Below are 27,307 nucleotides of genomic sequence, written 5' to 3'. Positions count from 1 at the left end.
GTCGGAGGGGTTGATGTCACTAAGTAGATTTTGAAAACAAGCCAACATGGCTGGAAGCAAAATACAGAAATGGAATATATTGAATGCACATATCCTACATGCTGCATATTCATTCAAAGAGGTTGCAATCTTTCCTTCTTCTGTGTTCTTCTTTTTAATTTGAGACCAGCCTGCTGAGTCTTGCTGAGTTTCTCATTACATTCTTCAGTCATTTTTTTGCCCGTGCATTATGTACACTGCATTTCCCGCTGATGTTTATCTGCCTGGTTCTGTGTACTTCATGGTGAGTTTTAATGTGCCTCCCTCCTTAATGTTCTTTCATTTTTCCTGAGAAAGACTCTCAATCACAGAGCTTTTTCTGTCATATCTGTTTCTAGCAATATAGTATGCCTATAACTGATTTTGTTTTTTGTGGTGGTGGTGGGGTTGACTGTCCCTGATGTTAGAGACAAATAAACTGTACCTGACCTGCATGACTGTGACAGGAGGCTTTACTCACAGCAGAGGAGCCCTTTCTTTGCCCTTTACTTAAGAAGCACCTCATGCAGAGAGACCACCTGTTGAAGCATGCTCACTGTCACCCTGTCTTCCAGCTGTCCATTTGTCAAAAACAAAGTAGATATAGCTCATTGAGTGTTTATTTCCATCTTGACAGTCTGTCAGTGCAAGTGCGGACTACAGTATTTTTGATGGAAATGCAGTCTGGCTGACAGATGTTTGCAAAGACATCAAATTCAGCTTTTTGTCTGCTATAAAGGGCCCACCTGTCACACTCCAACAATAGATACATTAGGTGGATAAAACGTAACGTGTACGAATATTTCAGGCAAATAATGTAGCTCGCAATGTAGGGATTAGCAAGAAAGAGAAACTTCCAAGTTAGTGTTAATAGCTTGTGGCATAAAAGAGCCTTGTGATGTCGACAGCCTGAGGGGAGCAGCTCAAACTCAGTACACAAAGGATGGCACTGGTAATTGAAAATACTGGTCTCTACTGGTTTGTTTTGTCTCTCTTAGTGTGATTGCTCTGAACAATATTTGATTGAGAAATGAGAGCAATACAAGGCCCATGTTTTTTTTTTTTTAAATCTGCATTTAGTCGTTTTTGTCGTGCCTGTTAATTGTATGAGTTTTTCAAACAATGAAGCAAACTCTACTAATGTACAAATATATGAAACATGTATTTAAACACAAAGTAATTATCATTCAGTGGAAAAATGCACCTGTTTTCTTTCACTTTAATTACTTAAAATAGTACATTTTAACATACTCTGGGTATTCTGGATATGAAGACTCATGTCTGTCATGTTGATTGATGTTGAAAATCTTTTTTCTTGAGGTTTTTTCTGTTTTGGTACATTTGAACATAAATCTGTTGACTGACAAACATGTGTGTTTGCCTTTGAATTCCAGGAAAAGAGTGTGACCAGCACAGCAAACCCAGCTTCAGGAAAGGAAGGTCATGAGTGCTGCATTCAAGTCAGCAGAAATGTCTTCCACTCAGCAAAATAACTTGGGCTCTGTCCAGAACAGCCTCTGGTCATTTTATTGACAATGTCAGTCCTGCCAGGACTGAGCATGTTGTCCATCACAGCACAAGGGTAAAAAAAGACAGACAAGGCAAGAAGAACATGATAAAGAGGGTTGTGTAGTCAGATAGATGCACTTAAAAATCATAACATATCAAACAGACAGTTTAAAACAGAACAGTGCTTGGAAACTGCAATAATCAGAAACTATATTTCCCAGGATGTTCATCCAAAGATTCATCAAAAACACACAGGACAGCCACAATAATAATAATGATAATAATTTATTTATTCTTTCAGGTAGAGGAAGAGTCTTTGGCAGTGAAGAACATAGGAACTGAGGGTGATTTAAGGACATAACATCTTTAAAGTGAAGTGCTGCATGGAGACAAATGATTGGGCCAACTGGGCCATTATCACAAGCCCACCAGTGAACCAGTATTCCCAAGGGAAAGGTAACATTTTCTTGGTTGGGTACACAGTGAACTTTAACTGGTTGCAATAACATTTGATCATGGCACAATGGTACAACTCTAACATTAGAGCCTCTGCAGGAGTGAAGGAAAACCAAATCGGTCAGTTAAGTGTGTCACTGTTACGTGACAGGTGATAAGTGTTGGCAATGTTGTTGTGAAACTATGATGATGACAAGAATACCCATGAGGCAAACAGATGGGAATTCAGTGTGTGAAGAGGTGTTTGGATTGTGTGTGTAATGAACTGAAGTGTCACTAAAATTAAATGTATCACAGTAAAATCTGGCACTGGCTTCTGAATTCATTCAACATTTACCTTAAAAATCTTCTATCACTCTCCAATCTGGCATTGTGTTACAAAAACATATAAAAAAGCAACAATTACAAACAAAAATAGTATTTCATTACTGAAGAGGGAGTAAACCACCAACAGAGTGGCTCGCTCATTCTTCTGTATTCACATCCCACTGGCATCTCCTACAAACTGACAAGTGCAACTCTGTAGTTCATATAATGAAGGGCAAAGAGGTACAAGTATGATGCAGTTTGAGACACTTTGCATGGTGCTTTCCATTTCAGAAAGATCTCCATTCCTCTGTTCTTGTACATCCCTTCTCTTTTTTTTCTCCAAACAAGTCTGAGGATGTGATGAAACATCTTTCTGGATTAGAAAGCAGCACAAATTGCATCTCTACACCCTAAAGATAGGGCAGGTAAGGCCATTTCAATATTTGCCGAGGACTTGTTAAAACCAAGTAATGGAACCAATCAGAATGCATGTAGCACAGCATTCGTCACACAGCTCACAATATGAGAGGGGCAGAACACACACACTGTGCACACTGTGCACACTGTGCACGAGCCGGACATGGCAGGAAAACATGACCGACTAGGGACATTAATGACATCACAGCTCCTGTCAATCAATCAATATCATTCAGAATACTGTCAGAGATCCATTCATTCATCAGTAAAGGCAACATGACTGGACTCTCAGTCCATATCTCCTTCGATTCCATCATATATCTGTACTTTTGAACTCTTCTGTTACCAGAAAAGTAAATATTCAGCTACACAGACATCACAGGACACAAAAAGAGTTAATTTTAATATCAGAATACTGTTGGAGGTCAGGAGTTTGGCTGCTCCCATTATGTGTGCAAAAACCTGTGGTTGTAAAGAGTGGAGGCCACTTGGGGTCGCTGTTTCACTCTGTCACAGCCATTACTAGTCAAAGATTAAGTCCCACTGGCACAGCAGTCACGCTACACATCTTTGTTCCATATCAGGGTTGGGCAAGGGGCTGAAAAAGACAGGAGGGGCTGGCACAGTTCAAGAAGAGACCCGACTGGCAAGATAAGAGTGAAAAACTCATTGGGGTCCATCTGTTCTGTCTTGAGTCTTCATCCTTCCTCTCCATCTAAAACCCAACAGTTAAGGTCAAATCCAACACCCTGTATTGTCCTGGGTTAGTGGTGTATAGGCAAACTGCTGGGTCACTGCAGTCCGGGGTCACAGAGTGACCTTGCTGAGTCTAAGCGAGAGGCTTGAGCGTTGTTGGGTGCGGGGGAGTGTGGAGCTACACCGGCTACGCAGCTGGACTGGCCGACCTGCGGAGCCTCGCACCCGCAGGAGGAAGTCAAAGTTAGCTGAGGTGTTCATGGCGTAAAAGACGTTGGCGTTGTCAGGAATCACCAGCTCTGATAGAAATAAGGAAGGAAAAGAAAGAACAGAAAGCATGAGTAAGATTTAAGCTGTTAGAGCTGGTTCTTGTGAGTAATAAATGGGTCATTGTGGTGCATTAAGTTTGCAAAGAGCTGATCAGTCGAAAAAAATTCAATAATTAAAATGCTGAATTGAAAATGTAGAAGGTGTTTCATCAGTCTGTTTATACAGTAACATCAGCAGCAACTTCTGCTTTCTGTATTTACTGTAAATCTAACTGTATGACTAACTATATTTATAACATGACACACATTTTTGGAGAGCCCAGAATGTAGCCAACTCTGGAAAAGTGTACTTCTGACTAATGAGAAAACTCAAAGAAACTGATCAAGTACCCTAGTAGAGCCTTTTATTTTTTTTTACCTCTTTCTTCAGAGATGACCTGTACCAGCTCATATCCCTCCTCCGGCTCCACCTCTAGGTTGTGCTTCGCCATGGCTCTAGAAATTACAACTGGAGTCTTGTCTTGACTGGTCAACTATTTAGGGAATAGAGAGAAAATAAGATCATGGAGTCACATACATTATAAAAATGTGTATATGTAGCCTCTCAGTCTCGCAGGAATACAAAAACACATAATTATTCACCAGTATGCTCTTGTAGAGGTTCCCGTTGCCTTGCTCCAGACTGACTCTTATGATGCATGCGTCCTGGGCCTGGGTGTTATAAGCTGGGCTTTGGCTCGGGGAGCTGGGGGACATGGGAGTGAGGGAGATGCAGCGTCTGTGAGTGCAGGGGGGGCCGGGAAGGGAGGGAGATGCAGGTGTCATGGAAACACTGGCTGTTGATGAGCAGGTATCCATGGAGTGGAGTGAAGTACAAGAGGAAGACTCTGATAGCTGAAGAAACACAGAGAGAAGTCATATAGAGATGCACAAAAGTGTAAGTGGATACGTTTCTTCCATAAGTGCACTCAACAATATTCTGGTCATTAATTTGCAGCTATTTGAGACATGGTTTAGAAAACCTCAAATGAAAAGACTAAAGAGAGATAAAGAAGGACAAACTGTTTTTATTTTAAGTTTTGCCTTAAAAACAATATTTTGAATAAGGGACTGTACAAAAATTATTAGGAGGAAGGGGTCCAGAAAAGTGAACGGGTTATGTGTTTATTGAGGGAAGTTTTAGTATACATTTGGTTTAGTATACAAGTAGATTTTTTTTTTTTATTATACTTTATTAAAGATCAAATATTTCCACTCCAAAATATCACTTTTGTGTGTTGTAGATGTGTATTTTACCAAATAAGGTGTCTTTGTATCAGGATTTTATTTTTCTTAATCAGAATGATCTAACAGAAAATGTTATTATATTATTATAATGAGAGTGTATCATTTTTCAATAGCCTTTCCCAAGTTCAATGTGACAGATACTTGATTCAAAAATAGTTAACGGCTCAGTAAGCACAATGCATTTTTTGTATTTTTATATGTTTGCAATAATTTGGCTATTGCTAATTCTGCCCCTATGTGATTATTTGGCTATGTAAAAACATACTATTCCATTATATCTACATTTTTTACACACTTTTAGTTGTTAAAAGCAAAGCACATTGTACCAATTAAATAATGTTCAATTATTTTGAGGTGTTTGAGGAAGGATTTTTGCATTTTCACTTTCCTCAACCTGGTCATTTCTTCACAGTCCCTAAGTATGCCCAAAAGGAAAAACTTTTCCACAGTGTTGTAACCCACCTTGTTTTGCTGGGTGTCGGGGGTGTGAGTGGGGGTGAGTCCCTCACTGTCTGAGGGGCTGCTGGAGTCACTAGAAGATACACTGACAGAGTCCATACTTTCCCCTGAGCTGCCAGTAGGAGGCGAGCGCGGCATCTCTCTGACGGGAGAACTGGCTGCACTACTGTCTGTTCCAAGAAACAGCCTGAACAGTAAAGGAAGTCAGTTATTAGATTATAAAAGTAAATAGGTCAAAATTTGACTGGAATTTGACAATGTGATCTTTCCAATGTGACACATCTAAGCCAAGGAAAACTATTACAAGCCCACTCAAAAGACATTTCAAACTAGACCCTCCTCCATTAGGTTCTATTCAAATCCATTTTCTGGATATACTCACAGGCTGAGCCTCTTCACCATGCTTTTTCGTGGTTTGGGTGAAGTTGGACTGCTGTCACCAAGACCTTCAATTTCACATGACAAGGCGTAGCTGCAAGAGAGAACATTAATAACTAACCTTAAACATCATAAAACATTACCAAACAACCATGTGCCCAGTGGTTTTAGGAACCATGAATTCTGGGTAAAAAAACAAGGAAAGAGAAAGTGAGGGCAAGAGAGGAAGGGAGAAAGGAGAGCACACAGAGCAAAAATAACAAGCACAATAGACCAGTAGGGAGTATTGAGATGACATGAGAACAGCGGGTATAAGTGAGGAGAAAGGGGAAAAAGAAGGCGCTATTGTGTATGTGTATGTATAAACAATAGATGCAACAGACCATGACCTCATGCACTAATTTGCTTGTCATCTAATGGATAATGGTGCAATAAAGAAAGAAGGAATTCTGAGTAAAGCAGCAGTACCTCTCCTCCTCACTGAGTTGACACTGGCTCTTAAACCAGCGGAGGAACGCCGGATCCGCAGTCAGACAGTAGCTGTTACAGGCCGACTGGAGCAGTTTGATCTGGGCTATCACCTCAAACTCCTGCAGAGACAAAGTGAAAATTAGATTTGCTTCTCGTTGCGTATCAACTTCAAACATATGTCACTTGCGAGCCTAGATCATCATGTTATAATTGTCATGGTGTAACTTTGTCAGAAGAGGTGCCGTTTGCAGTTACACTCACCCTGCGTCTCTTCTCAAAGTTGATCAGACCACTCTGCGGAGGACACAAAGAGCATGCTGTCAGACTCGGGACATCACATACCAGTGGCCGCTTAGACAAACAGCATTAGGTGGACCACTCCAAAAATGGACCGACAAAATTCCTCACACACTCATGGAAACTTAAGCCCCAGTTTCTGACAGCAGGTTACACAGACAGACTCTCAGATCTGCAGAGCTGTGCAAACTCGCAGACACATGCTCTCAAATATCGAAACACACACACAGGTGCAAACAGGCACATACATACAAACACGCATACACATTCGGCAGGTGTTAAGGATTTTTTGGTTTTACCTCTACTAAGTCAGGAAGGGCAGTATCCAGCATGGTCAGGTCGGTTAGAAATGTCCCCAAGTACGGTATTGTTCCTTGCATTGCACCCTGTGAAGAAACAGTTTTTGATTACTTTAACATCTAAGTTTAAGTACTGCAAATTCACTGAGCTGCCACAAAAAGTTTAAAGAGATTTTTTAACACTGTGGTCCTCACAGATGGCAGTGTGGGTTTGTTAAACATAACACAGGCTTAATACGAGCACATCACATAATGCATTGAGTAAACAAAGCTGAGCATGTGGCTTCATTATACTAGAGAGTCTGGGACTTACTTTACAGTACATTGCTTTAGAGGAATGTGCTGTTTAAAAATATAAAGCTTGGTTTTAGCTCTCTTTGAAAAAACCCTGTTTGTTGCTGAAGCTTTTAGTCTGCCAGTCTTTGTCTCACCATTTCCTTCTGCAGCTGTAGCCTCTTGTGGGTACGCTTCTGGTGCTCCTTGGCACAGCTCTCCAGACTGGCAAACTTTGAAGTACCTTCCTGTAGGGCAGATGAAAAAATATCTTTGGTCCTCAAGATTCTAACCAGTGATGAAGGAATGTTTCAAGGATTTCTAGATAAAGTCTCAGTTCTATTGAGATATGCTTTAAAACGGGATTTGTTTCAGTGGGCAATCACTACAGGTAAATCTACAGGAAACACCTTCTCATTTACTGAATATTTACACATTCATAGTTTCAGCGGGATGAACAAAAGCAGATTTACAACCCTCAGGTATGAAATACAGAATGAAGTTAGAACTCACCCTCATGAGTAGCTCTCTGCTGGTCAGGTAGTTGTTGTGGTCTGAGAATATGTCCGACAGCTCCTCAAATGTCTGCATGCTGTCTCTGTCAAGCACAGACTCATGTTAGCTGCTACTGCACGTGAGATATTAGGCAGCTGCAATACATGTGCAAAATGGAAGAGATTTTGCTGAATTCTGACAAAAATGCAGATTCTTTTTATGAAGACCTGCTGAGATTATCTGCATAGTTCAGAGATGTGAGGCTTACTTGTGCACACAGGCCCATGCTCTTTTCAGCCTGTACAGAGGGTTGGACTGCAGCGCAGACACAATGGCTCGCAGAGATGAGAAGTTTTTGCGTATTCGACACTCCTGTTGAGAGAGAATTTAGGTCAGTCATAACTTGGTAAAAGGTTTGTGAAGGTTGTATATATTTATGTGTGTGTGTGTGTGTGTGTGTGTGTGTGTGTGTGTGTGTGTGTGTGTGTGTGTGTGTGTGTGTGTGTGTGTGTGTGTGTGTGTGTGTGTGTGTGTGTGTGTGTGTGTGTTTCTACCAACCTGAGCGATGTCTATCCAGCGCTGGATGACCCGCGCTCTGACATGCGGTCTGATCTGTCTGTGTTTCAGCACCGTGCTGACCACGCAGGCCGCCACAGCGTTGAACTGAGTGATGGTGGCACGAATGGTGGGGGCACTGTGCTTGTTGTGCTTCTTGTCCCTCTGAGACCAGATAGAACCCAGGCAGTGGTGGGGTACAACTTTTTTAAACAGCAGCTAGAGTGGGAAAACAGGCTAACGTCAGTATAAGAACACTGATGAATAATAATGGGGATGTGACCTACATGACCGTTCCCTTCTACGCTACACACAACGCTTGTTTCCATCTAATTTCCGTCTACTTACTGCATCCATGTAGGTCAGTTGCTCAGCCACCAGGTCGGCGTCAAACGATAGGAAGTCCTCCTGGACCTCGATCTCCACTTCCTCTTCCTCCCCTAGGCAGAAAGAGCTGTTGCCATGGAAACCAGCTGAAAGCAAGCAAACAGTTAATTTGACGTAGAGGAAATAATACTTGAGATGAACAAATAAATACTACTAACGGGAAAAAATATTCTGTATATGTTTAAAGAAACATTTACCATCACTGTCATCCACTCCAGCCTGGCTCTGCAGCTGCTCCAACAGACCCTCTGCCCGTCTTAGAGTCTCTGAGCCAGGCAGGGCCCTGCGCAGGTAGCCCATTAGCCTGTGAAGACAGGGGTAGTGAGGAGGCTCCTGGAAGTCTTCAGGACATTGGTCCAGCCAGGCACGAAGGATAGAGGCTAAGGCACTGTGGAGAAAGTTTGGAGTGTTGAAAGAGCTGGCACTGATGGCAGAACAGGTGTGGTGAGTTAGCACATATAAAACTGTATCTCACTTTCTGATGGCTCCACTGGTCTCAGAGCCTTGACATCTTTTGGTGTCTTGTTCATTTTCTTCCACACTTCCATACCTGCAGCAGACGAAAAGGAAGAAAACAAATCACTTATCATAAATAATCAACACATTATTGTGGCTCTATGGATCCAATTCCCAATGTAACACCTAACTCCAATCCTACCTGTCTAGCAGGAGCTGCAGTACAGTCTGTGTGCTAGCGAAGGCTCTGTAGGTGGACAGGAAGATGGAGGTGTAGGTGAGGTCGTTGTCGCCAAATGCCGTCAATAACGTCTCCACCAGACGCTCTAGTGTTCCAGCACGGATACTTCGGATTTTGCAGGTCTCCAATTGGCTCACCGTGTGGCCAGGAGGCAGACGATCCCCCTCCGCCTAAACACACACACACACACACACACACAAACAGATATTTTCACACTGTTAGACTAGCGTGAATTGTACTGAGCAGTAGAATAATTGCAGGGATTTGGTTGGAGCTTGCTGAGCCTTTCCTGGCTTTGTTTGCTTTTGGATGCATGTGATTTCATACTTATTCTCCTAGCATGTCAGGTTAACTTGTTTTTTATCTTTCATAATCAATAAGAAAACATAAAATCCTTTAAAGGAATAGATAACGAGTACATTTTAAGCTATAATTAAATAAAGTGAATGAGGCAATTCAATAGAAGACAAAAAAGGATGGAAGAAAATCATGACCTATATTTAATTCGGATTTATCCAGATGTGTCCGACTATTGTGTCTACGGGGTGAGAATGGGCAGTTACAAAACAGGCAGGGAGAGAGACGTACAAGAGGTGGCACAGACAGAGAGAGAGAGAGAGACCTTGGTGAAGTTAGCACGCTACAACAGGAAACGCTCCAATCTGCTTTTAATCACAGCATGGCCCCTCCTCCACCGTCCCTCCAGACAGAGAGGAGGACAGCAACAGCAGAGCCAAGTTCTCCCACCACTCCCCTCTGATAACAACTCAGTATGCACAAGAAATATGATTATTCATGGCTTTGAGGGGACCCTGTCCAGTCACACACAAACACACAAACTGGCTTACAGTTCACAATTAATTAAAAATGCACTAACTTTGCAACTGAATGCAGTCGCAACTATCCTGTAAACACACACACTGTAAACAACACATCAGTGTTCAACTGCACTGATTGTAATTGCTCTTGTTCGCTGACAATTGACTGTCCATAGTAAATATACTGCTGTCTCAAACGGGAGCACGCTCTATTCTACTCTACTCAATAGACAGTGTTGTATCAAGTACACACACTGTTTTAATTAGCTCTAATACAGTTGGCAACACGCGCTGTCGTCAATACATCAATACAGTCTTAAAGCCTCAGAGCTGTTATCTATTTCTTCTCTCACATGCCAATCCCCATCCCCCATGTCAAGCACAAAGAGAGCAATAAACAGTGATACAAAAGACCATACACATATACAAAATTCTGATTTTTCTTGGGAAAACTCATCCTTATTTTCTAATCTAAGTTCATTCATTCCTGCCGATATTTCTAATAAAATTCACAAGACAAAGTAAACATAATACCCTCTATTTGACTGTTCGGTGCAAAATAATAATATACTGTATAACATCTTATTATGCTGATATAAACAGCAATGCCTTATGTGCGCTGACAAAAATGCACAACTCAAGGAAAAGCCTTTAACCCCCACCCCTCACCCCCTTTTTTTTGTTTGTTTTTGTTATAGCAGCGTTTTATAAAACACTGCTGCACAGGGGATGGAGCAGTTTTGTTGGCAGCTGGGAAAGTCAGGAAATCACATGATTTGGCTAAACAGTGCAGGTCTGGTGAAACTGTTGATTTTCAGCAGGCAGCTAAAAGGTGTTGTCTAAACTGAGAGACTTATAGCAAATGTTAAAACAACAACCCCACTGGAACACAATGCTGAGAGACACCGCACAACTGAGAGACACAGTCTACTTCAAACAATAGAGATTCGATTTTTTTTGTTTTAAGCGCACAGCTAACTGAACTTCTTTTATAAACCATCTACACATGTCACATTCCTAGACTTTTCCACTTGGAATAAAAAAAGATCTGCAGTTCACATTTTGCACTGCAACAGGTTAAGAGAGTGGAAAAATTTATTTTTATATGTGTAATTTGCTTCACTGTGGGTTTGGAGCTTGACTCGTCTCCTTTCTGTTTAAGCTTTGTCAGCTCCGATTCTGTCACAGCGTGAGAGATCAGACAGGCCTACTCACCCCCAGCCATCTTGCTCCCTTGTTGGCCGCCTGCTGAATCTGAACCCTCTTCAGTGTCACATTGTAGATGGCTCCTTCCTCAACTTCCTCCCCCCAATCCTGCACCGAGCTCTGCATGAAAGGAATAAGAGGGAAAAACTGTTAGAAACCCAGAGAGGAGAGGAAGACAAGAGGAGATTAAACAATTTCCTGTAAATAACCAAAGGCTGTAGTGCAAAACTTTTTAACAGAATGGGAATTCACTTTTCTGAAAGCTATTAAAGGAAAGCAGAAGGAAGAATCTCAGAAACACAGAACTACAACCACAGCACTCAAGCAAAATAAGAAGAGAGGGACTGAAGTGTAGTAAAACATCAAGAATGACCAACTCCCCAACCCCCAACACTGCAGCCTCCCTCCCTTTCTACCCGTTTTTACTCCCTCTTTTATTCCCTATCCATCTCTTTCACTGTGTCCCTGTCTCTTCTGGAGCTGAAGTCAGAGCTGGGCAGCTTTCCTGGAGCTCAGAAAAACTGGAGATAAGAGCCAGAATGCAGAATGGATGAAGTCTCTCAAACTAACCCCTACGCAACAAAACAGGAGATTTGCATTACTTTTTTCTCTATTTTTTCTCTCTCTGTTGATAAGTCTTTGTCTGTTTGTCTGCTTAATACAAGCCAAGAGAGTTTGATTACAAATCTGTGCCTCCGGAGCACAACCTCTTAAATAAACCCATAAGACAAAATGGATTTGTGCTCATCTTGCAGCAGCAATCCATATGCACTATGTCTGTCTCTGGTTGTAAATCACTGAAAAACAGCAGGACGCATAAACAAATAGAGTGAAATCAAAATATAAAAGTCCTTCTAAGAGTGTGCGCAAACAGAGCCTGGGATCTGCTGAGAGATCAACATACGGAGACAGAGACAAAAACAGAGGCAGGGAGACAGCGAAGGAGAGAGACTGGCCAAATATAAACACCACGCATGCAGTATTATGGCCAAGTCCTCACACACAGGCAACGGCAGCCAAGATCACTCTCACTTGTCCCCACTTTCATTTACACAGCTCAATGGTAAAGTCCAAACTCTCGCCAAACAGACGGGATGCCAGAAAAAAAGGGGGTCAAGGGTCAAAGTCACCGTTAACAGGCTCAATGGCCAGTCTTGGAGGCCGGTGGCACTCGACCATGACTGGGCCCTGCATCAGAGCCGTGTTTGGGTTTGAACAGAAGCAAGTGATGCAGAAATAAAAGGACAGCTCAAACAAAAAAAAACACAAAGAGAAGGAAAGGGAGAGGAGGAGTTTAAAAAAAAAAGAACAGATGAAACCAGCTAGTTCATGTTATACTCTACACTGAACTCGTCTAACCATCCTTTCCATCTACATGTCTGCTCCCTGCCCTGTTCAGCATCTTGTCCTTATGGTCAGCAACATGTCTTTCTGCCTCTCTCCCTTTAGCTGCTGGCTGGCTGGCGCAGAGACAGATAAATACATCAGTGAATGAGTCATGCAGTCCACACACTCCCAAAACAATAGAGGGAGGTCTCTGCACTGGCCGGCCGGGCTGCTGAGTTCACAGTCTGCACACACAGCCTGCTTTTTTGTCAGCCAGAGAGCTGGAGATGTTTTTCAGAGTGGGGTTTAAAAAGCTCTGCTCGCTTTGTGCACCAAGTTTGGGGCTTATTGTGAGGCAAAGTTCCATGAGCTTGCACGAAAATGGAAAACCTGTACAGCCTGTCACAGTATTTCTTTTCACCAGCGAGAAGAGGATGTAGTATATCTTACACAAGATCATTTTAAACTTAACAGTTATCATTGGATAGAAATGAGTTTCCAGAGAACACAGTATAACAAATGGCCCTGGTTGAGGTGTAAACAGGAGATGGGTTGTTTACTCTCTGCACTAACTTGGATGCTTCCACTGAAGATGCTCAAAATATGCAGACTAAGCAGAGCAGGGAGGCAAATAGAACACTATCTCTGCACAAATAGTGCTAATCTGCCTATCAACTGTATGTGAAACAATACTCCCAAGATAACAACAACAGCGGTTGTGTTAAATCTTTGGCGCTGATCTGTTGGCTTTTGTGTTTTCCTTGCATGGACGCAGCTGGGACCCGTGGAGAGACAGCGATGGCCCCGGGGCCTCGCCAATTGTTCCCTCTCTGTTTCACTGCGGGCCCCCAGACAAAAGTTTTCATATCCATCATCAGGGAGGGGAAAGCTCACGGATCGAGCTCATACTCTGGCGGAGCCGACAAGGGATTTTTATTTTATCACCCCCTCCTCCTTCCCCACGTTTCCAAACTTTGCGTGACATCTTTACGCACCAGCAATATAGGTTAAACTGGATTTAGGGTCCTGCGCCACAACATACGGGCGTAAAAACAATTAAAACTCAATGTTCAACTGCCCCCCACCCCTCCTCCTCCTCTTCTTCTTCTTTCCCCTTTATCCGCTACTTTCCCAAGCCCCCCTCCACTCCCCCAAACCCACTTCCCTCTCCACCCTCCCTCCCCCTCCCTCTCCCTCTCCCACTAAGCTGACTTCCAAACCACAAACTCAACAACATAGCAGAGGATGGAAAACGGTGAGAGTTTTTTTGTTTTTGTTTTTACCATTTTAGTTTTCCAGGCGAATTTCATGGTGAGCGTTTCTTTCATGATCCGTGGACAGCATCAGAGCTCGGTATTATTCCGCCAATGGGTGAAGAAGAAGAAGAAAAGGAAGAAGTGTCTTTTTCTATTAAAAGTCCAAGATCCACGCTGGGAGAAAAAAAACTTCCCCTTAACCACACACGGCCGTTCCTTTCAAAGTCCAAATCCTCCTTCTCTGTCTGTCAGTAAGCGCTCCCCTCTTCTACTGAATGACCAAACTCCTCCTACTCGCACTCACAACAGTCCTGCTCAAACTCCTCCTCCTCTCTTTTTGTCTGACTTTCATCAGTGACAACAATGTGCGCGCTCAGACGCAGTTGTGAGTTCTGTTTGCGCAATACACCAATACACTCATCATAAATCACTTTCCAGTGAAAATCACTGAACACGGAAGACATTTAAAATATATAGTATTATATTAATAGTATATTAATAATTAATAGCATTCTAAGTACATTTGATTAACTTGTGTTTTTACAACAGTAACAATATATTTCAGTTGTGTTGTTTGTAAAAAGTCCATCAGAAGTTTTGTTTGCTTCTATAATTTTGTTTTGTATTTGTATTATTTATTTTTGTATTGTCATTTTTGTGTAGCCTATTATAATGACACAGAAATGTATGGGGGGGGGGGGGGGGGGGGTTAAGTGTGTTTTTAACAGATAATATTGATTTTTCACTTTAAGCTTGTTTACTTCAGTCAACTATTCTATCTTATTTTATGTATTTTAGTTAAGATATTTAAGTTTATTCTAGCATAGTTTTGTTGCTTTTTTGGCATTTTCATTAGTTTTTCAGTCATCACAACACCCTAAAAAAATCAAAACATCTCAAATCTTGCATCCAGACATCCATACCCTCCTTATTCACACCCCAACAAGAAAATAAGGAACATACAATACACAGAGCAAAGGGGAAAATATATTTTTTTAAGAAAAAAAAGGAGGAGAGTTTCTATACATCATTGACCATTAACATATAGATTAACATACATTAATAAATAGATTTCATATGTGTGGGTAATATAATGTACTTCAGGTCCTTGCTGTCTTGTGAGTGAAGCAGCTGCGGCCTCCTCATGCTCCCTGCGTGGGACAATACAAGGAAGGCCGTATATGCCGTCACCAACACTGTGCATTGTCAGTGACGGGAGAGGAGAATGGACAACACTGTTCCTCCATGAATGTCCATGCACACGTACTCAAACAGCCCACTTGTGTGTGAATAAACGGGAAGATATGAATCAAGCATAGAATTTGTGAGCGGCCTTTGCTGTATTGTAAAAATATATCAAATGTGAGCAAGCACTGGGTCTTAGATTTACAAGTCCATTCAGTCCACTGATGAAATGATCCAGAGTCATGAGGACTGTCCGGAGACAGACAGGACCTTATGATGTGTATTGTCATCTGGCTCAGTGGGTGAGATGCTAGATCTGCAGCGGCCCCCTTTTTCACGTGTGTGTCTGCGATATGCCTACTCACTCCTCTGGCTCCTATAACCCCAACGTCACACTCAGCGTCACTGGCTGTCGCACACTGCACTGCCAAGCAGGGTGCACACACACACACACACACACACACACACACAAGGTCCTTGCTCTTGGCATCATTGCTCCCCTCTCAGCTTTTGAGAGCTAGAGGCCACTAAGAGGCCAGGGAAGCCCGCTGAACGTCTCCGTCAGAGTATTCCTGTGTGTGATCATGTGTTTTCTCAGTTTTTCTGTTCAGACTGTATTTCTGGCTGGGCTCCAGTTCCCAGGCCAAGCTGCCCCGGTGTCCACTTGGGTCTCTGGAGCTCTGGGATGGCCCAGAGGGGCAGTGGGAAGGTTACAACCCCACACGACCTCCAGCTCTGCCCTGGGGGATTGGAGTGTTGGTCTCACAGTGGGACTGATGTCATATCTCAATGCAAACAAGACGTCTGACAAATGTGACAGCTGCTGCTCGATCTGATGGATGAGCAGACAAGTACGCACATCTTTCAACCTGAGATGAAAATGAGATATGTATTCTCATACTCTGGGGTCTGTTACAATAGTATTTGCAAGCTAGTATGATAAAGGGACTCATGTGGGCGTGTTCTGTAGTTTAAGGTTCTACAGAGGAACTGTAGAGCTAGCAGGCAGTTAGCTTAGCTTGTATAGAAAGACTGGAAACATGAGGGAACTGCTAACCTGGCTCTGTCTAAAGGTAACAACATCTGCCTACAAACACCCCTAAAGGTCACTAACATGCTAACTAAAATCTGTACAAAAATCAAAGTCTAAAAATGACAGGTTTTAGTTTTACAGCGGGGTTTTGTTGACATGAGATCTATGTAAAAGTTATCTTATATCTTATAAAAGTTATTTTTAAAAGTATTATCGTTAAATATTTAATGAGTACGACCATGAAAGTGCTTTCCTAGCACTGTCTAATTCAATGTTTATTGTTCTGGGATTTTAACAATTCAAAACCTGAGATTTAAATGTGTTTCAAATCTCACAGCTGTGGAGGAAGTATTTAAATCCTTCACCTTAGTACAAATAATAATACCACACTGCACTCCATGACATGATATGAAAATGTAAAATGATGTAAAAGTTTTTATCAGCAAAAGTATAAGCACCCTGTTATATTATAATATACAGACCCTTTCCAAAAAATTAGAATATCATGGAAAAGTTGTTTAATTTCCATAATTCCATTCAAAAAGTTAAACTTTCATAGATTATAGATTCCGGGCCCACAATTTAAACGATTTCAAGTATTTATTTATTTATTTTTACATAATTTGGGCTTCCAGCTCATAAAACCCACGAAAACAGGAATTCAAAAAATTAGAATACTGTGAAGAAATCAGCCCAAATTTTGCAGGGCATGAATGTTTTAAACTGAGTGTCACACACTAATCATCTACTAAGCTCAAAACACCTGCACAGGTTTCCCCAGGTGTCATTAAATTGCTTCAGTTTGGGTCAATTGTCTCAGTTCGGTACAATATTGGGAAGACTGCAGACATGACAACTGGCCAGAAGACCATCATTGATACCCTCCATAGGATGGGTAAGCCACAAAAGTTCATAGCTAAGGAGGCTGGCTGTTCACAGAGTGCTGTATCCAAGCATATCAATGGAAAGTCTAGTGGAAGGGCAAAATGTGGCAGGAGAAGATGCACCAGCAAAAGAGATGACCGTGGGCTTCAGCGGATTATCAAACAGAGAAGATTCAAGAATCTGGTAGAGATCCAGAAAGAGTGGAATGAGGCGGGAGTCACAGCTTCAAAAACCACCACATTCAGACGCATCCGGGAGATGGGCTACAACTGTCGGGTTCCTCGGGTCAAGCCACTTCTGAACCTGAGGCAATGTAGGAAGCGTCTCAACTGGGCCAAGTGATGAAAGTAAAGTGTGCCTTTCATTCGGGAATCAATGTCCAAGGGTTTGGAGGAAGACGGGTGAGGAACAGAACCCAAGCTGCTTGAGGTGCAGTGTGAAATATCCACAGTCAGTCATGATTTGGGGTGCAATGTCCGGTGCAGGTGTTGGTAAAGCCAGAAGCACCAAAACCTGGTCTGATGCCCATGCCATCACAGTGCTTGACTGGCCAGCCAACTCGCCGGACCTAAACCCCATTGAGAATCTATGGGGTATTCTCAAGAGGAAAATGAGGGGCACCAGACCCAACAACAAAGAAAAGCTGACAGCAAGCATCAAGGAAATCTGGGCTTCCATAACTGCAGGCAATGCCACAGGCTGATTGCCTCAATGCCACGTCGCATCGAGGCAGTGATTAAGGCAAAGGGATTCCCAACCAAGTATTGAAGATTGACATATCGTTTTGAAAGTACCATATTTTGATTGATTTGATGTGATCCTAATTTATTTCTTTTTTTTCCTGCAAAAACTGAGAAGTAAATAGTGATTTCTTCACAGTATTCTAATTTTTTGAATTCCTTTTTTCGTGGGTTTTATGAGCTGGAAGCCCAAATTATGTAAAAATAAACAAATAAATACTTGAAATCGTTTAAATTGTGGGCCCTGAATCTATAATATATGAAAGTTTAACCTTTTGAATGGAATTGTGGAACTTAAACAACTTTTCCATGATATTCTAATTTTTTGGAAAGGGTCTGTATTAATAATATTGGGTAATTATTACAGATTCATTTACATATAATCAGCATTTCAGTGTTGTGGATCTAATTTTCTATATAGCCTAAACTACATAGGCTATATAAAATATATTTCTATACATAGAAATATATAGATGTATACAGTAAGATTATTGTACAAAAGTATAAAATGGAAATACCTAAGCAAAGAATAAGTATATTTTCCACTACTGAGTATCACATCCTTATATACCTGAGTAATGTCCAATCTTTAACTAAACTGTCCAACTATCTTGAGGAGTCCCTACATCTCAATACTGCTACTTTGAATGTAAAAGTTAAACAGAATGTGATAAAGGTGAATGAAAGGCTGTCAGATATAGCACATGGTACTCCTAATCTACATCCTCATACTGAGTTTTACTGTCTCTTGGAAGACTAATGACATAATGATACTTAGGAAAGCCTTGATGGGGACAAAGCAGTTTTTTTGTACTGGGTTCCTGGCATTATTGAGCTTCCCAAGTATGGTCTTCTCTCTGTTCCACAACGTCAGTACAGGGAGCAACAGTACAGACAGAAAGGGGACAAAAACAGGAGGAGTGCAGCTCGCACTGTTATTGCACCACTGTGGGGAAAAACGCACATTCCAGGAAATCTCCCACTTCCTGCCTCCAGCCTCCTGACTCCAGCAAGGCTGCTGTCCTCATACCTGACTGGCTGGGGAGCCTCTCTGGCCTGAAGCATGGTCAGAAAAGCAGACCAATAAGAAGGAGAGGAGAGGAGAGGAGAGGAGAGGAGAGGAGAGGAGAGGAGAGGAGAGGAGAGGAGAGGAGAGGAGTAATAAATACGAATCCTGATGTAAGCAGATAGAGCAGAGTAGTCTGAAAATTCACAGATATATGAAGACACACACTTTTGCTTGCACACAAAAACAGAGAGCACAATAATTGGCTCTTGGGCGGCATGTGTAATGTCAGTGTCTACATCCAAGATAAGAAGGTCGTGCATCAGAGAAAGTGTAGGACACTACAGAGATTAACTTGAAAGGGCATTATCTTTACTCTGTGTGTGACGTCGAAAGGAAGATGGAGAGGGGAAGAGTTCACAATACAGTCAGAAACTGAGAGAATCCTTACTGGCAGAAAGACAAGCGTGATGCAACAGTAGCATCTTGCACTGGCTTTCTTATTTCAGACTGGAAAGAGATATCCTTTTTTCCATTTTTGCAGAAGAGGAGCGGAGTCTCATCATTTCATCCAGTGAGAGGAGTATCAGTAGTGACTGGAGCCAAACTCTCCAGTGGAAAAAGTCATTGCGTAAAATGTAGAAGCTTCCCTGTTACCATATGAGGACAAAATGTATCAGTAAAAACATGCAGTCAGGTAATACTTTGTTCTTATATGTGCCTTTTTCAGCCTTCAAGACCAGAGCTTTTATCACATATGTGCACATGGCTAAATGTACTTATCACGCCTGCTTTCACTGTGTGTTTGTGTGTGGTTAGTTGGTTGGTTTGTGTTTCCAAAGCATTCTGCCCAGTAGAGGGCAGAGTTCATAAACCACCTTGTTTATCCATAGTCAGCAGAGGCTTCAGCAACTCCAGGTTGGATTTATGGTGCGGGGTCAGGGTGATCCTCAATAACTCAATAAAACAGAATAGCTGTGCAAGCAAAGTTCTAAAAAAATATGGTGTTTTAAGAGCTGTAAAACAGTGGCAATGTACTCCATGTCTGCGGATTCATTTGTTAAATCACAGATGGATGAGGACACGCCAGATCTCCTCTCACAACACACACACAACTGCATTTTCTTGTTCTCTCTTTCTCTGTTTCTGTCTATTCTTTGGTCAACTGAACCCTTTGTTCAAGCAACCACATTAAAGCTCCGTCTCTGCCTCTCTCCTTCCCTCTCCCTCTGCTCTTATGTCATGTCTCTGCTCCCCTCAGATCTATTGTACTAGCTGTTGTTGAGCTCTCTCTCTCTCCTCTCTCTGGATGGGTGACATCATTTTAGTTTCCAGTAAAGTCCACAGCTTCAGACAGAAACCCCTCCTTCTTCACACTCAACATTGAAATCACATCTGACCCTTCACACCAGCACATGCTTTAGGGGAAAAATTCTCTGAGTTTCATTTCCAGCAAATCATGTTTATGTGCAGATATGTTTTAGCTTAATGAAACTGTACAACAGACTTGTTTTTTTAACCGTAACAGCCTTCATGTGGGGCCAGTCGGACCGTTGCACTAAAGCGGGGATAATCCACTCTGGAGCTATGATGACTCAGATAGTATGCTGCTTGTAAGGGTACTTTCAGGTGTCCCTGTCTTTAGAAGAGTTACGATAAATTAGACCCATGCAGCACACACACACACACACACACACACACACACACACACACACACACACACACACACACACACACACACACACACACACACACACACACACACATACACAACAACCCCCCTTCCTGGGCCTCAACCCTGACAACCCCCCACCCTCCCCAGATCTAAGCCCTGCTAAGCCTTGAATGAATCGGTCTGGACTGGCTCGGTTGTCTGTCTGACCCCCTGCTAATGAGAGAAGGACCATCTGTTGCCCAACAGATACATGCTATTCTAAGTTGTCATATACGCAACAAAAACAGCACACAGCATCAATGAAACTGGTAACACTCTGGTGAGAACTGCTGCCACACCAAAACCTGAATCACACTAGAAAACTACACAGCAAGGCTGCAAATACATCACACCAGAATGTGCACAGTTACTTTAACCATCACACTATTTCGGTTTTTACTCTATGACACTGTTTGTTCTGACTACACTGTGAAAGAGAAATACCATAATGAGGAAATTAAAGGTTCCTTCCATCTAGTGATATTATTCTCTTGTCTGCAGCCCTGTTAGTGTTAAATTCCAAGTGTGAAGCATGTGCGTTGGAGGAAATGAAACTGCATTTAGTGATGAACACAACACGTACTGGGGCTGCTACAAAAAAAAGAGGCAGTAGCTGTACTGTAGCGCATAAACAAGCCTTAAGAGCACAGCTGTTGCCATAACAACAAAATATAATAAGATATTTACTCTGACAGAGCAATATAGACACATCAGATACTGTGTAAAGTTACAATAAGATACAAACATATGTTCTCTTTTCTGAACTAAAGTTTCATTGTTTCTTTATCATAGTGTTTGATTTTTGCACTTATTATAGTTAATTATCTGTTGGCATACTGAATGTATGACTGCTGACTACTCATATTAATGACCAGCTTTACACACTAATGCCACAGACACACAGACACACACACAGACACAGACACAGACACAGACACACATACACACACACACACACACACACACACACACACACACACACACACACACACACACACACACACACACACAGACACACACACACACACAATAACGCCCACATCACAATGCCAGCTTGATCCTAGTCATGCGTCCTGGCTAATACTGCATGCCCTGCCTGAGTGGGAAAAGGAGTAGAGAATTTTGTGTGTGCATGCACTTGTGTGTCCAAATGTGTGTGTTTGGTGGGGGGCACCTTGCCCCAAACATATACAGACACACAGTCACCAAACTGCCAAACCATAAAAACCAAACCATATCAAAGACATGCTGCTGCCAATATTGCCTCTTGCCTCCCACCAGTGCTCAACCCACACTTAAACACACACACACATACACACACAAACCACAACATAATACACACCCATCTCCATATGGTGTGATGAGTTTCTGCCCCAATTGAGCAGGCTGCCCCTGTGGTGTTTGTTGCCTGGGGATTGACGTGCAGGGGACAGGGACAATAACTGAAGAATTGACTTTTCACACCAGTCCCATTATGTGACCTAATTAGGCTCAAGATCACAATATGAACGTCAACTGAGATGCAGGCGACCAGACTACTTGACATGCCCGGGCTTACCCAAGTGTGTAAACACCATCTTAAGTAGTCAACTGAATAAAAAGATGACCTGGATTTTGGAGAAGAAATAAGTTTGGTAGTTTGTGAATTGTGCAATTAGAGAAAAAAGAATGTACAGATATGACTGAACTGAAGTACATTACTGTCCCTCCTATTGTGTCTTATATTGTCATTGCTTACTGGGTTAATCAAAAAATCCCTACCCTAACCCTAACCCATAATTCTCATCTGAGTGATGGTTTCCCAGCTGCCACCAATACATCTTTGTAAAATGTATTGATTTTTAAAAAAGATTACAGAGATCCTTGTAAAAATGAAAGCCATATGTTACTTTAAAAGTTAATGAACCAGCACACCACTCATAGAACTAGTCTTAGCCGGATGAATGAGTCTTAACTGTTGAAATTGTGGTAACAGGTCATCAAAACACATGACAAGCAAGTATCTGTACTTCGGGAATAGAAACACTCAGACGTCACTGAGCATTAGCCCGAAACGTGCACTTCTCTGTTCAAAAAAGAAGAAAGAGGAAGGAGGAGTGCTAGCTCAGCTTTCTTATTTTTTTCAATGGAAAACACCTCATCATCAAAATTCTCTATTCCCCTCTTCCTTTGTCCCCATTCTCCCTGAAAACAGTCACTTCTGCATTTCCAGCAAATGACCTGCTGAGGTTATTGAACTATCCCGCTGGTTACTGTGGGCCAATGGGTGAGAGGGCGTGGTTAATATTCTCTCTACTGGAGCTTTTTATTGATCAGCCAGTAGCTTGATTGCATTGCCCTATCACTATCGACAGAGAGAGAACAGTAAAAAAGTCCCACAGACTTCTAAAATGAAGTTAGAGCAATAAAATGTACTGTGATAACCCACTGAGATATGTGGAGATGTCAACACTCCCACTTCTGTGCAGTTAGGTTTATACCCGGTCATGTCCTGTGTCACTCCTTTTTTTGACATAAACTCTGATGTCTGAATTACGCCTTTTAAAAGATGGATTTTAAATATAATATAATAAATATAGTAATATAAATATATCTCTGTGTTCCCCCTGCTGAGTCTCACTGTCCTTTGCTGATAATGGCTGACACCTCAGCACTCCTCTCTTGCCTCTGACCTGAACTGTGGACCTGACAGCTGTCTCTAACCATTCAGCTGGGTGATTACGCAGACAAGCAGTCAGTCCAATCAGTCCAATCAGTGACTTTATGAGTGGCATGGTTTCATAACCTCCTTCAGGTGTGGATAAAAGTTAGCTGACCGATGAGAACGAAACACTTGAGGGCAATTAAGGCAAAGTCTGAGCCAGCCCAAGCCAGTATGATGGACACGTGGAAAGGTTGTGCAGTTATTGCTTTATACCACAGGTAAATTTCACTATCACAGCCACTGATAGTTTCATTTATTATTACATAATTTTATTGAAGGCATTTAACCCTCTGTGTAATTGCACTCATTGCTCTCTAGCCCAACAACTCAATACTGTAAAAACAGTCACAAGGATTGCTGAGCTCCTGACACACAGAGTTGATGGATGTAAGCTTAGCCTCACTTTGACTGTGGCACTCAGAGTGTGTGAGTGTGTGCAAGTTAACCTCCAGTCTCCTTACCCTGTGAAACAATTGGCGGAAACAGTCCTGTGAGCTGGGAGGACATGTCAGCCAGGATGTAAGATAGGCAACGAGGAGGATGATCTCCAAACATTCAAAACATTGACACACACATGCTGACAGATTCCGACAGGTATCTGATTAAAGTGAAATTCACCACTCAATGAAAACTTCATGTAGTAATAGTAATGATGGAGTAATGAATCCTGTTTTTCCACTTTTGCTGTCACAGAACATTCAGACAGTTTTTCAAGTCTGTCTTACAGCAACATTGAACCCTAAGCCCAAATGAACATTTAAACAGGTTTTTCTTGCTGTAATAATTCCTCCTGTTCATACTGACCATCAGAAGATCCCTTCAAAAACAAAATCAAAAGACCTAATTTTCAGCAAAAATGTATTTAAAAGTTTAAATTGACATAATAATACACTTCAGCTGTCTTAGTCAAACTGTGTTCAACAGTTAGTCTTGTTAGTTGAAAAAAAAAAAAACGCTTTTTGTCACGATGGACAGTGTTTCCCTGTTTTCCTGTCAACAAAATGACAGAATTTGGCACTAGGAATGATTCATTTGGACAGCTAAAGCTTCATATTAGCTTCAAAATACATCTTTGTAAGGAGAGGAGTAATGACTACAGCAACAAAAAACAGTTTGAATTACATGTGGACACCTGACTGCTGTTTTAAGACAGACTTGAAACATTGTGAAACTGTCCTTTAAGGACACTTCAGCTGGCTGGTTTTTCAACTTCAGTAATTCTACTCACAAAATCTCAATGTGCCATTTAAATACCAAACAACATTTTCTGTTTGACCTCATTAGCACAAGTACGCACATGCAAACAATTAGCAACAACTAAGCTGGAATAAGCTGTCGCTGCAGGTTGTTTTCTGGTAATCACACTGTTATGAGGAATCTGCGGCCCCTGAGAAAAATTGAACAGAAAAGTAAATAAACACAAATGCTGATATGAAGCGTAACCGGAGCAACATTTCTGTCACTCTGATTTTAGCTCTGACACATATTAAAATCATTATGGTGGTTGGGGTCTGAGGTGAGGTGAGGAATGCCTTCACTTTGAACATGCTGACCAGTCAGCAAAACAGTGCTGTCTCAATACACACACTCTCAAACACACACACACACACACACACACACACACACACACACACACACACACACACACACACACACACACACACACACACACACACACACACACACAATAAGCAACCAATGAGCGGTAGTTACAGTGATTGTGAATTACTGTCTTTCACAAGAGGTCAGCTGTCCTCCCATCTGGGCAACCAAAGGTTACTTGTCTACGTTGACTTCTTGCACTATGAGCTGTCGACTCGTTGCATAAAATTTCATAGAGCAGAGTTCAAACAGAGGAAATGAAAAATGAGACAATGGTTTAAGAAATGTCAATGAGCTGATTACTGCTTAAGTTCTCAGTTGAGCAAGTTGCCCCAGAGGAGGGTATTTCTGACTTATTTGATTTCAAAATGATCCTCACTTACTGTACATTGAAAAGCGACCACTGGAGTTAGAGCAGTCAAAGATGTGTCACTTTTCTCTCCCATGCACACACATAGGTATCTCTTTCCATATTTTTCATTTCTCATTATCTTTTCTCCTAGGCATTCTCACAGTCACCACAAACATCCAACAAACAGACCTTGGAGGAACCACAAACACTAGGCCTAGTCCACCTATCTCTCTGTTTCTCACTGCTTCTCTATGAATGTTTATACTTCTTACTTTTTTTATCTCAGTGAATTGGTTTCTTAGAATTTCTCCTGTATTCATTTTACGATTTACAATTTACTTCCCATTCCCATCCTTGAATGTATCAAGACTGACCAGACCTTTGACACCAAACAACAATGCAGTACTTCACCTGCTTTAAATAACATAAGGCACAGGAAGGTCACTCGTGCAAGGGCCAACATCTGCCACATTGTTTAACAAGACTGGAAGTACCTGCACTTCCCAGAGATAAAAACAGATTTCAACAAACACACACAATCAGTCTGCTGTGTACTGTGTGTACTGACCCAGTGGTGTGGTGTGCTCTCTGGATAGCGAGGTTGATACCTCTGCAGAGCAACACCTCCTTCCCCCTCCAGCAGCAGGCTGCAGTCCAGGTCGGGACAGTGGTGTTGGGACCCTGGAGGCCAGGGCAGAAGGGTAGCCAAAGGGTAGTGGGAGATCATGCAGACTGCCTGTATCAGCGGCAGGGGTGACAGGGATGGCAGGGATAGCAGGGCATATTCCAATCTGGACTGCAGTGTAGATAGTCTTCTTCAGGGAGAGTTGTAGAAAGATGGAGCTGTGGTAGCCAAGTGAGACTCCAGATGAGAAGGATGTGATTATGAATGAGTCCACAGGAGTCCCTCTTGATTTTCCAGAGCGAAGCTGACGTTTTCACCTCCTCCTGGATTTGTCTTCAGCTCAGAGGTGTGACAGATGATAACTCTCCTCTCGTAACTGTTTTCTCCCTTCCTGTTTCTGTCCTTTCTCCCCCTTAGTTTCTATTTTTCCCTCTTCTGTTTTTTTCCCTTCCTAGCGCGCATGGAAGTTGGCTTCCTAACAGCTCTCAACCACATGAGTGATTAGAGTCTATTGTCTCTCTTTATTTCTCTCTCCTTCTCCCCCTCACCCCCCACATTCATCCCAGTCAGAGGGGAGGAGTTGGAAAGCTGTGGCCCGGCCCCTTGAAAACTACCCTCTGACTAATGAGAGTTTGACTGTGAAAGAGAAGAAAAAGAAAGACAGGAAAGCTGAGATACAGAAGAGGATGTTACGAGTTCTAAGAATTACAAATAATAGCAGTTACTTTACAGTATGTCTCACCCATGCACCCCTTTAATAGAGAGTTACATTTTTACTCTCATTGTTTCTTGTTATTGCCTTTTTTGGGTTTTGCCATCATTTGAAATCCCTTCCCTTAAGTTCTTTACAGATTTGTTACTAGAAGTTGAGGCAGTCCCATGTTTGTAAAACGTGATTTATTTTTTTAAATTAAACTTAACAAGTTCAGTTGTGTAGATGAGAAAAAAGTTACTGATTCAGCTCCATGTAACACAGCACAGCTTGGGGGGCAAAGGTTGAACCATAATAAATGTGTAACAATTTTGCAGATATAAAAAGTGTGTTTGTGTGTGTGTGTGTGTGTGTGTGTGTGTGTGTGTGCGTGTGTGTGTGTGTGCGTGCGTGCGTGCGTGCGTGCGTGCGTGCGTGCGTGCGTGCGTGCGTGCGTGCGTGTGTGTGTGTGTGTGTGTGTGTGTGTGTGTGTGTCTGCTCTGTCATTAACTACTTTTGGGGATAGATTTTAGACTTAGGACCAGTTAACTGGAACTGGCCTGTGCAATTGGGGCAAGCGGTGTTGATGGTTAGGGCTAGGATAAGCCTTCAGAAATTGTATGTTAGTCTATGTAATGCCCCCAAAATGTAGGGGGGGACAAAGGTTGAACCATAATATAAAAAGTGTGTGTGTGTGTGTGTGTGTGTGTGTGTGTGTGTGTGTGTGTGTGTGTGTGTGTGTGTGTGTGTGTGTGTGTGTGTGTGTGTGTGTGTGTGTGATTGAGGTCAGGGTAGGAATAAGAGCCAGTCATGTGTAAAACACTGCTGTTGCTGTGAAGAGGATTATCTGGGACCAGGCAGTGCTCCGAAACACACACACACACACACACAC

The 27,307-nt window shown here is 42.1% G+C and overlaps 1 protein-coding gene across 4 annotated transcripts; it reads right to left on the bottom strand.

Annotated features, from left to right (window-relative positions):
• Window positions 1-1,793: 1,793 nt before the first annotated feature.
• rgl1 (ral guanine nucleotide dissociation stimulator-like 1) lies at window positions 1,794-26,159 on the bottom strand. Of its 4 annotated transcripts, none has more exons than XM_062423993.1 (18): window positions 25,668-26,159; window positions 11,306-11,416; window positions 9,234-9,442; window positions 9,051-9,125; window positions 8,773-8,963; window positions 8,537-8,661; window positions 8,192-8,407; window positions 7,902-8,005; window positions 7,652-7,736; window positions 7,297-7,386; window positions 6,866-6,952; window positions 6,531-6,563; window positions 6,267-6,388; window positions 5,803-5,892; window positions 5,424-5,607; window positions 4,317-4,568; window positions 4,093-4,207; window positions 1,794-3,704 (listed from the first exon to the last, which is right to left on the bottom strand). In XM_062423993.1, exons 1-18 carry the CDS (start codon window positions 25,824-25,826, stop codon window positions 3,517-3,519), a joined length of 2,436 nt encoding a protein of 811 aa, XP_062279977.1. In that variant the 5' UTR covers window positions 25,827-26,159; the 3' UTR covers window positions 1,794-3,516. The 4 variants fall into 4 exon arrangements, with proteins under 4 accessions (XP_062279977.1, XP_062279975.1, XP_062279976.1 ...); XM_062423991.1 differs by lacking the exon at window positions 25,668-26,159 and adding an exon at window positions 13,906-14,109; XM_062423992.1 differs by lacking the exon at window positions 25,668-26,159 and adding an exon at window positions 12,656-12,728.
• Between the last annotated feature and the right edge of the window lie 1,148 nt (window positions 26,160-27,307).

The sequence above is a fragment of the Scomber scombrus genome, chromosome 8 (genome assembly GCF_963691925.1).
Source record: "Scomber scombrus chromosome 8, fScoSco1.1, whole genome shotgun sequence".
In the NCBI taxonomy this organism is placed as follows: Eukaryota; Metazoa; Chordata; class Actinopteri; order Scombriformes; family Scombridae; genus Scomber; species Scomber scombrus.
The sequence above is the reverse complement of the archived record's forward strand: the minus strand, read 5'-3'. Positions and strand labels throughout refer to the sequence as shown.